The 11,459-nt window shown below is 32.0% G+C and overlaps 1 protein-coding gene across 1 annotated transcript; it reads left to right on the forward strand.

Moving 5' to 3' along the window:
• The first annotated feature begins 6,245 nt into the window (after positions 1–6,245).
• Positions 6,246–8,436, forward strand: LOC108465566 (rust resistance kinase Lr10-like). Its single transcript, XM_053031292.1, has 2 exons — positions 6,246–7,341; positions 8,136–8,436. The coding sequence occupies exon 1, from the start codon at positions 6,288–6,290 to the stop codon at positions 7,338–7,340; it is 1,053 nt and encodes a 350-aa protein (XP_052887252.1). The 5' UTR covers positions 6,246–6,287; the 3' UTR covers position 7,341; positions 8,136–8,436.
• Positions 8,437–11,459: the final 3,023 nt, after the last annotated feature.

Here is an 11,459-nt window from a genome sequence, read left to right on the forward strand (position 1 = left end):
AAATGTCTCCGCCATTTTACAAAAGAAAATGGCATCTAAATATTAGGACCAATGTATGTTTTCTATATCTTGCAAGATTGGTAGTGTCGGGATTAAAAAAGCTATGTGCAACTTAGGTGCATCTACTAATGTTATGCCTTTGCTTAAAGATGCCTCAATCCACCGATGATGGAGGAATCCGGGAAGTGCTTTAAGGACAATGGGCAAAGGTTGAAGCCTTTCTACAAGAACGTCCAAGTGCACGAGATGGAAAAATTAATTCTTAGTTAGCCAAACGAATAACATTTAAGGTTGTCGAGCTAACGGCATTAAACAAAAACGCTTTTTGGGTGGCAACCTAAATTTATTTTAATTTATTTAATTTTGAATTTTAGTAAAATTTAGGTTGAAAATAAAATAAATAATAACAAAATTATTATTTAATCCATTTAATGTGTTATTTTTCAGGAATGTGGTGGAGGCTATCGATTCTTTCGAAAACCAGATACTGATCGTGGTGTGGACATGCCTTGCTCAATACTGCCAATTATTTTCTTGACAACCCAACACTCCAAACCCATATTAAAAAAACACATAGCTAACCTAATCCATTTTTCTTCAAGTAAATCCAAGTCTCCACAATTCTCACCATCTTGCAAAGTAGTCACTGCCAACATCAACAACCACGTTAAATATACACGGGAGTATACTTGACATTTTTCTTTACTATACTTTAATTCTTATACAATATGCTTGAGGACAAGCATACATTAAGTAGAGGGTGTTGGATTAGTAAGTGTGCATGATTGATTTTCTTTTCGCTACATGTTTATTTCTCATTCGCATGTGTTAATTCTTATGTTGAATTATTCATTAATTTGTTTGACATTGAGCCTCTAATTCCATTGCTTAGTCAATTTAGATAGTTGGGTGATTCTTGAATTAATGTGTTCATTATATAGTTTAATCAACATGTGTGTTATAAAGTTGATATATGTAATTAGATTATTTCATGAAAATTGACTGTTTATAATTGCTTGGTAAGAATATTGTATTTGCTTGTAAATAAATAAATAAAGAGAAAAAAAAGGGGTAATAATAATAAATAAATAAAAAATACTACTCTGCTGATGGCTCAAGTTATGAGTGAAGATTTTGGAAAAGTAACCGAATTTAGTAACCGGGATCAGGTGCTTGGGTTGTCATCTCATCTCGCATAAAAAGGTTCGAGTGATGAATCGAAAACTTGCAAACATTCCGCTAACCTAGCTGCCATAAGTAGGGAAAAATAACCCATTTGGAGACATGTCAAATTGAGTAACCAGAGTAGAGTGCTTAGGTTGTCATCCTTATTCGTGTAAAAAGATTTGACTATGTCCCAAATATACTACATAGTTAATTAAGAATAACACCTTATAAATTTTGGTTGAAACTCAATTTAGTGAAATGATTTAATTTGCATGTTTGAGTTTTATGGACACTTGATGATCAAACTAAGCATTTGAGCACTTATTCATTTTTTTCGCATAAAATTGTTTGCATTGATAATGGTTGTGGAAAAGAGGCTTGATTTTTGATAAGTTACAGAATAATTTCTAATGAAGGAACATACAGTATGCCTGAGGACAAGTATAGGCTAAGTAGAGGGGATTTGATAGTATATTTATTTTGCATATTTTATGTACTCAAATTAAATTGTTCTTGAATTAATTTCTGCTAATTGGTGTATTTTATATTTAAATCTTGTCAGGAACGAAATTAAGATGCTTTAATTTGAAAACAAGCAGAAAATGATTAAATTGAAGGATGAGCAATTGAAGAGGGGTCGAACTAGAAATTTGTAGACATTTAAGGGTTGATTAGATTTTTGACTTTGTAAAAACTAAAATTAGAAAATAAATATGATATTTATTTCATGTAATTAGTGGGTAGGTAGGACTAGCTTAATTTTAGCATATGGTTTATGTATAAATAGGTGGCATGGTGAACTTGAAAAAATATACCTTGATTTGCTTGGCAATTGAATAGAAAAACAATCAATTTATTTTCTTTCTTACTTTGCGTGAAGGAGTGCAGTCATTCTGTCAACTTTTGTTTCCATTTCAATATTTTGACTTAATTGTTTCCCAAGCTCTTCCCCTTTCACCTACCACCATTTCCATTCAAATCCACCTCCATAACCAACCAAAACATGATTAATTCCATGCTTCACTAAATTCAAATAAGCTTTAAGCCGATATTCTTTCCGGTCAGGAATCGTGAGAAATGTATCCGCACTAAAAATCCTTCAAATCGGTATTCACCATCTCTCTGGAATATCGGGGTTGACAAATCTCTTCGAAATATTAAATTAAATTATTTATTTATTACATCTTTTGTTCTTTCAATAAGGAGATTTTGTTGTTCTTCCAGATTGGTACTTATGATTTTTTTTGTTTCATATTGATACTCGAACTTTTTTTCCGTCCACTATATTGGTACCTGAGACAAACGACGTTAATTTTTTACTGACATGACAATGTTGGCCAATCACACGCCACCGCGTGACAGCCTTTTATGCTTTATTTTCCCTTTCTCTTTTCTTTTTTCTCTTATTTTCCTTTTTTTTTGGGACCAGGCCCATGGCCCAGGGAAAAAAAAGGAAAAAAAAAAGAAAAGGAAAGAAAAAAAGGAAGAGGAGGGAAAATAAAAAAGAAAAGAAAAAGAAAAAAGAGGCATAAAAGGATGCCACGTGGCAGCGTGCGATTGGTCAATGCTACAACACAGCAAAAAAATTAATGCTATTAGTCTGAGGTACCAATATAGTGGATAGAAAAAAAGTTCGGGCACCAATTTGAGACAACAAAAAAACCATAAGTATCAATCTGGGAGAAGTGAAAAAGTTCGGGTACCAATCTAGGACAAAAAAAATATAAGTATCAATCTAGGAGAAGTGGACAAGTTCGGGTACCAATTTTATATTTAACCCTTTAATAAACTAATATAAAGTAGTATCTAAATATTAATTTAGTAAAAAATATTTAGTAACGTTCTTAGTTTAATTTGATAAACTAATACAAAGTAGTATCTAAATATTAATTTAGTAAAAAAAGAAGGTTAAATAATAAAAATGAACTAGTATTGAGCATTTAACTTATTTTATTTTTTAAATTTTGATTTAGGTGATCAAAACTAGCTCTAATTTGAAAACACTTTATACATATGTCTACTTTGAACCTTTAACGCATTACTGAAATAACTTTGAACCTTCCTTTCTAAGTTTAACCAAACAAACAAATCAATTTATGAAAAGATTAAACTCTTAATTAAACATAATACAGATGCATTAGAGAAATAACTTGGTGACATAACCTTGTTGAAATCATATGTGCTTTGATTGAGGTGTTTCCCAGAAAAAAATTAAAAAAAATAGGTGTAAAAAAATTATCGAAAATAAAATATTCATCCCAACTAAAGCTGAAGACTAGTCAAAGTCTTCTGTCCCCATTAATGCTTCTTCTCCCACTGAAGTTTTCTTATATATTTCCCTGATTTAGTTAGAAACTTAATCATTAACCCCCATTATTGTTCTTCTTCCTTACCCAAAATTTTAGCATGCCAAAATTAAAAGCAAAACTGCCATTGTTGGGTCACCTAATGCCCGCTTTTGCTTTATTTGTAATTCTATTTCCTGCTGTTTGTTTTGCTAGGCATCTTATTAACCAAGACTGCGGCTCTACTTCCTGTGGGAATTTGAATATCAGTTTTCCATTCCGATTAAAAAACCAACCTCCCCAGTGTGGTCATTATGGCTTTGAATTTGAGTGTGAGAACAATAATCGCACCATTTTGGTCAAAAAAGAAGGGAAATTCTCTGTCCAACAAATCTTTTACGAAAATTATACAATACGAATAGTTGATGCGAGCTTGGACACGGATGATTGCAACTCCCTTCCTCTTAGTTCTGTATATTATTATCTTTATTATCCTGGACTATTATCTTTTTCCCTTTCTTCTTCTAATAACTATTATTATGATGGAAGGTTCGTGATTAGCATTATTTATGTTATGAATTGCACGAAACCTATAAAATCATCGCTTTATATTGAGGCTTCTCGTTGTACCACCAAATCCAATACGTCCTCTTTTCTTCCAACTTCCCATTTCTATTTTTTAAATGGAAATACCCACCTATCTGAAGCTTGTACTATCGAAGCAGCGGTTCCAATTATGGTTGATAATATAACAGGCATGTCTACGTTGGATATCTACAAAAAAGTATTAGAGGGATTTTGGGTCAAATGGAATAGATGCGACTATCAGAGCTGTGACTACTATAAAAATAAAGTTTGGTTTAAAGATTTGTAAATTTCTTTCATAATTTCAGTTTGGATCTTTAATTAAATCATTAGACTGGAATTTTTAATTAGAACATCTACCTTAGCTTTTTGTATGACCTACTTTTTTCTTCTTTTATTTTAGGTTACTTTTTTAGCTATTAAATTTTATGATGCTAATTAAGTATCATGATTTTGCATCTAAAATTTATGAAGATCTAACAATCAAATGAACTAAAAGCATTTCTAATTTAGTATCTGCCTCTGCTGTTTTGTCTTCTTTTTGGGCAATTATATTTCATTATGTTTTTACAACCACAAGGTTTCTAAATTCTGCAAATTCCTTCTTAAAATATAATGTCTCTCTTTTTATTTTCCTTTTTAATTTTTGATGAATTTTCAATTTAGTTGGTAGTACGTAAATATTCCACCATTGTGGATGAGTTTATTTTTTTCGGCAAAAAACTCCTTTAATGCTATAATATTTACTTTTGGATTAATTAATTTGAATAAATTTGGTCTCACCTTTCATTATATTAAATAGTTTTAGTTACCTAAAAACTCTTATACTGTAATACATGTTGCATACTTTTTACAAGCAAACATATGTAAAGAACTGTTGTAATCTTTTTTTGAGTATATACCACAAAACAGAATATAATGTTTTAAATTACCTTCCATTGATTTTTTTACACAAATTTGGAATTATCCTTTACACCCCTTTATTTATTTTACTTTGATTTGTTGAATATATAATCCAGATTGTCAGACTTGAAATTTGCCTTCAGAAACTATATGGAGAGCTTTGTACATTTCCTTTTCCATGGCCCCCATGTCTACTACAATTTCAACCATTCTATACCAAGAAGTATGCTTCCCAAAATTCATTAGAATTTAGAAGTGCTTTGATTTTGCTATTTCGCTGCTTTCTTGAAATAATGATATTTCGTTTTTATTCGTGGTTTTTTTTACAGGAACTTATATTCTCTGTTTGGCAATAACAGGTATATTTAATTTTAGATTTGCACATTTGCATTTGCACAGATTCAAATTCTAGCACTAGTTGAGAACAAATATTAGCTATATTATGGGGGAAAAAAAGAATAAGGAGCCTATCATATTATACAAGTTTATATTTAATTTCACTGTAAAACTAAGAAACCTCTCAACAAAGACAGATTCATTGTTGCCAAAAAAAAAAAAAAACCTCTGGTACTCTTTAAGGAGTTTGAATGCAGAATACAATCTTCTTCTATATGAAAGAAATTTTTTTGTCAAGTTAAGAAAGATGTTAGAGTTTTACTTAAGTTTGTTTTCATAATGGTATTGTTTAGAACTTTCACAGGTTATAAGTTTGGTGGATATTCATATTGCTAAAACATTCAACAAAGTTAGCTCTTGAATTTATCAAATCTGCTTTTTGGGGGTTCTCTTGCATCTTTTGGTGGTTCTAGATTTTGTTTCATTTATGAAATTTAAAGGTTACTATATTTTTAATTTGTCCTTCTTCAAGTTTATTTGGCATGAATATTAGAAACAACAGTTGGGTATCCTTCATGGTTAAGAATCATGTTCTTTCTTTAGAATTTGCTAGGGGTTATGAATGTGTTAATTTGGGTGAATGTCATGACCCTGTCAAATCTATTGGAATGTGTGAGGTTAGAATAATTGGTATCCACTTTGCATGATTTACTCCTTTTGTGTTTGAAATATCTGAATTTTAATTTGTTGAGAGATACCTGCTAATGACAAAAACTTAACATATTCAGACTACTCTCGATTAAGTCCATAGACTAGTCTCAAATACTAGTTATGATAAAACTATTAAAGTATATACTTTTTTCTGAGATTATAAGTTATATATTCTTTGATTAATTTCAACGTGTTACATTGTATTTCTTTAAAGGTGGAGTTATCTTTTTGAGGTCGTTTCCTGGGATAATTTGTTTGCTTGCTCTTGTTACGTACAAATGGAGAAAAAGACATTTATCTATGGATGATACGATCGAAGAGTTCCTTCAAAGCCAAAATAATCTGGTGCCAATAAGGTATTCTTTTAAAGAAATTAAAAAAATGAAAAAAAATTTTAAAGATAAATTAGGTGAAGGGGGTTATGGCTCAGTGTTTAAAGGAAAGCTTCGTAGTGGGCATCATGTGGCAATAAAATTGTTGGGCAAGTCAAAAGGTAATGGCCAAGATTTCACAAATGAAGTTGCTTCTATTGGGAGAATTCATCATGCTAATGTGGCAAAACTTATTGGATTTTGTGTGGAGGGATCAAAGCAAGCTCTGGTATATGACTTCATGTCTAATGGATCTTTAGATAAAATCATATTTACAGAAGAAAATAAGAACACTTTGGGCTGGAAAAAAATGTTTGATATTGTGCTTGGAGTGGCTCAAGGAATTCACTACTTGCATCAAGGATGTGACATGCAAATCCTACATTTTGATATCAAGCCACACAATATTCTTCTTGATGAGAATTTTAATCCAAAAGTTTCCGATTTTGGTCTTGCTAAATTGTATTCAGTAGATGATAGCATTGTCTCTCTCACTGCGGCACGAGGAACGATAGGATATATTGCTCCTGAATTGGTTTACAAAAATCTTGGAGGCATCTCATACAAAGCTGATGTTTATAGTTTTGGAATGTTACTGATGGAAATGGCTGGAAGGAGAAAGAATGTGAATGCATTTGCTGACCACACTAGTCAAATATATTTTCCATCTTGGATTTATGACCGATTGGATCAAGGAGAAGACTTGGAGTTGGGAGATGTTTCTGACGATGAAAAAGCAATGGTGACGAAGATGATAATAACAGCCTTTTGGTGTATACAATTACTTCCTTCTAATCGTCCTTCAATGAACAAAGTCTTGAAGATGCTTGAATCTGATTTTGAACTCCTTGAAATGCCTCCTAAGCCATTCCATCAACTTCCTCTTGAAACATCAATGAAGGTTGATAGCTGTGAGAACTCTAATGACGAGTCAAGTACATCATTGGATACTGTTATTATAACAAGTTCAAATATTGCATAAGGTTAGAAACATTTTACTTCATTATATCACCTTTGGCTTTGTATTATTTTTCCATATATATATATATATATATATATATATATATATATATATATATAAAAGTATCTTATTATGTGTGTCACATATGTACAAAGATAACTATAGTATAAATTTTGAGTAAATTTCACAATGATATTACCTTTAAATTTTAATTTTAAGCTTCATTATTTTCATATACAATTAATAATGTCCGATTGCTAATAATATTATTAAGTAAAAAAAAAACTTTTACCTATGTGTTAAGTTATTGTTCATTGATTTGTTTGTCCCAATTGTAGTTGGAATTGGTTAAGGTGATAAAGGTTTATCTACTATGGTCCAAAAGTATTTAATAACTTACAATAACATTAATATTTTTTCCTTTTAGATAATGATTTTAAGGATTATTATTTGATAGGAAGAAAAAATTCCACAAGCAAAAGTTAAATAATAACAAGTGGTCTTTAAATTATATTTAAACAGCTATAAATAAATAAATAAATAAATAAATGGACACATACATGCAATCATCTTAAGAAGCTTTTTGTTTCCACAATGTGCCAAATAATAATTTTAAAATTAATCATAATAAATTGTATATTTTATAACCTATAAGTCATGACAATGAAATTCAAAATAATTTGTTAGATTAAACCATTTGAATATAAAATTATTATAATGATAGCATATTTATTTTGTATATTTTACGTACTCAAATCAATTAGTTCTTGAATTTATTTTTGCTGATAGGTGAATTTTATGTTTAAATTTTGTCAGGAACGAAATTCGGATGCTTTAATTCGAAAACAAGCAGAAAATGATTAAATTGAAGGATGAGCAATTGAAGAGGGGTCGAATCAGAAATTTGGAGACATTTTGGGGGTGATCAGATTTTTTACTTTGTAAAAGCCAAAATTAGAAAAGAAATCTAGTATTTATTTCATGTAATTAGTGGATAGGTGGGACTAGCCTAATTTTAGCATATGATTTATGTATAAATAGGTTACATAGTGAACTTGAAAAAATACATCTTGATTTGCTTGGAAATTGGATAGAAAAAAAAATCTATTTATTTTCTTTTTTACTTTGCACGTAAGAGTGTAGGCATTCTCAAACTTTTGTTTCCATTTTAATATTTTGGCTTAATTGTTTCACAAGCCCTTTCCCTTTCACCTACCACAATTTCCATTCAAATCTACTTCCACAACCGACCAAAGCATGATTAATTTCATGCTTCACTAAATTCAAATTAGCTTTAGGCCGGTATTCTTTCCAATCAGGAATTGTGAGAAATGTATTCGCACTAAAAATCCTTCAAATCGGTATTCACCATCTTTCCGAAATATCGAGATTGAAAAATTCATCCCTTTAAGTTAACTCGATTTCAATTCAAAAAGCATGTTGGGTTAGAGTCGTTTTGGTGGACAGTTGGAGAGACGAGTAGGCTGTGCTGTATTCGAATTTTCACGAACAAATCAAGGAAGATAGTGATCGAATTTAAACGTCCTACGCGGTTGAGGCCGTTAATCCGAGTTGGGTTCTTCAAAACGCAGCGCTACCGAAATCTTGAATCGCAAACGCGTGTATTGTGGTTAGATAATTGGTATTGGTTGGTTTGCAGGTAGTACCGGAATCAACTACAAGAGGTAGAATTGATGGTTAGGACATTTTTAGCCGCTATAACCAGCTTATTGTTTGGAGAAGAAAACTAATTTTTAAGGATCAGTTCAAAACCGGAATTCACCAAGTCTAAGGCTAGGGCTTATTATATCTGTTTACAAAATTCGAATTTAATTTCTAATTTAATTTTATTCTTGTTTTATTTAATTGTTTATTTATGCTATCTCAATTATTTAATTTCTAAACATTTCGAAACTCCCTTAATTTATTTTATTTATTTTTTAGCAGGTTGTTTGGAGTCGTGGGCATGTCTATTGCCACGATTATTGGCACATAAAAATTCTGTTCACGAGAAAAACATGAAAGTTGATCATAATCACCAATCCCTATGGAATCAACCCTATGACTCTTTACTATTGTTTAGAGTTATTTTATTGTATGAATTAATTTATTTGGTGGTTTCAACTCCCATCAAATTTTAGCATCATTGCCGAGGATTGGAATTATTTTTTCAATTTTTGTTTGTTTTCCTTATGACCTGGTCAGAACTGGGGTCTCTAGAATTTGAACCAGAAATAGAGAAATTGGCTCAAAAACTATGAAGAGAAGCCATTTGACGTGGTAAACGACCATAACCCCAGTTCGAAACAGGATTTTATGCTGAGGACATTCTCTCATTCGATGAACTAGACGATCTGGCAGAGCAAACTATATGTCATCTTGCAGCAGCCCCAGATGAGCAAGCTCCCCTATGTATAACTTATCCGACAGGAGGAACGCTGTTCGAGTTAAAATCAGACCTGATTTATCTATTGCCCACCTCCCGCGGATTATGAAATGAAGATCCGCATACCCATCTCAGGGAATTTCATATGGTTTGCACAAGCATGAAACCTCAGGGGGTAATTAAGGATCAAATTAAAATTCATGATTTTCCTTTCTCGTTAGCTGACTCTGTTAGAGAATGACTATTTTATTACCTTCAGGGTCTGTCAATACATGGTTTGACATGTCTCGTTTATTTCTTAATTGGTTCTTTCCAGCAGCTCAAGCAATCAAATTAAGGAGGGACATTGTAAGAATTAGGTAAAAGGAGATTGAATCGTTTTATAAATACTAAGAGCGATACAAAAAGTTGTGTGCAAGTTGCCCACAACATGGACTGACTGAACAATCACTCTTGCAATATTTCTATGAGGGGTTACTCCTGATGAAAATAAAAATGATTGATGCTGCTAGCAGAGGGACACTTGTTAATATGATGCCTCAAAGAGCGACAGAGTTGATTTCGACCATGGCTGCAAATTCTCAACAATTCTGACCGACTATAGAACCCACGAGACGAGTTCATGGGTTAAGTTCTCTATCTCTAGAGATAAAATTGATAAGATTACTAACGTTGTTCAAAATTTGTTTATAGATAAAGCAAGCCCAACACGATTATATTGAATGTGTGCCATGCCAGACCACCCAACGGACTCATGTCTCATTTTACACGAGGGTCCGACAAAACAATCAAATGTTGTCGGAAACTTTCCAAGGCCACCCTAAAGGTGATATGATCCCTATTCAAACACCTATAATGTGGGGTGGAAAGATCATCCAAATCTGAGCTATGGTCAAATCCTCGATTCAGTCAACTGTACCAATAAAGGCCTCTTCCGAATCAACAGTTACGCATCAAAAATCATCCTTGGAAGCAATAGTGGAAAGGTTAGTCAACGATACCTGAAAATTCTAGCAGAAGACAGAAACCAATCTTTAAGAGCTAGATAAACAGATGAGTAAGCTTGCACTTATAGAAAGTAGATTGGAGTCGCAAGGAAAGTTCCCGTCTCAAATTGAACCTAATCCTCGACATAATGTAAGTGTTATGACGTTTAGAAGTGGAAAGATTTTGGAACCCGTACCTAGCATGAGTTGAGCTCACAATGCTAGTCAAAATGAGAAGAAAATTTACTCAGAGGCTCCAATGGAGTAGGCACCACAAAAACGATTTGTAGTACAACTTTCGTTTCCTAGAAAATTTGTCCAATGCAAAAAGGAGTGAGATGAGAAGGAGATCCTTGACACTTTTCAGAAGGTAGAAATAGACATCCCTCTTTTTGATGCGATTAAACAAATTCTATGATATGCAACGTTCTTAAAATAATTATGCACGAGTAATAAGAAGCTTCTAGGTAATGAAAAGGTGAGTGTTGGAGAAAATGTCTTCACCATTTTACAAAAGAAAATATCACCTAAATGTAAAGACCAATGTATGTTTTTTATATCTTGCAAGATTGATAGTGCCAGGATTAAAAAAAACTATGTTCGACTTATGTGCATCTATTAATGTTATACCTTTGTTAATTTATAAACTGCTAAATGCAGGTATTTTAAAGGAAACAAGTGTAATCATTCAGCTTGCAGATAGGTTAGTAGTGCATTCGGAGGGAGTGCTGGAGGATGTTCTTGTCAAGGTAAACAAACTTATTTTTC

This window comes from Gossypium arboreum, chromosome 1 (assembly GCF_025698485.1).
Source record: "Gossypium arboreum isolate Shixiya-1 chromosome 1, ASM2569848v2, whole genome shotgun sequence".
Taxonomy (NCBI): domain Eukaryota; kingdom Viridiplantae; phylum Streptophyta; class Magnoliopsida; order Malvales; family Malvaceae; genus Gossypium; species Gossypium arboreum.

Bases quoted from the DNA above. Each gene is read 5' to 3' on its own strand.
- LOC108465566 (XM_053031292.1), top strand. From the start codon at position 6,288: ATGGATGATACGATCGAAGAGTTCCTTCAAAGCCAAAATAATCTGGTG.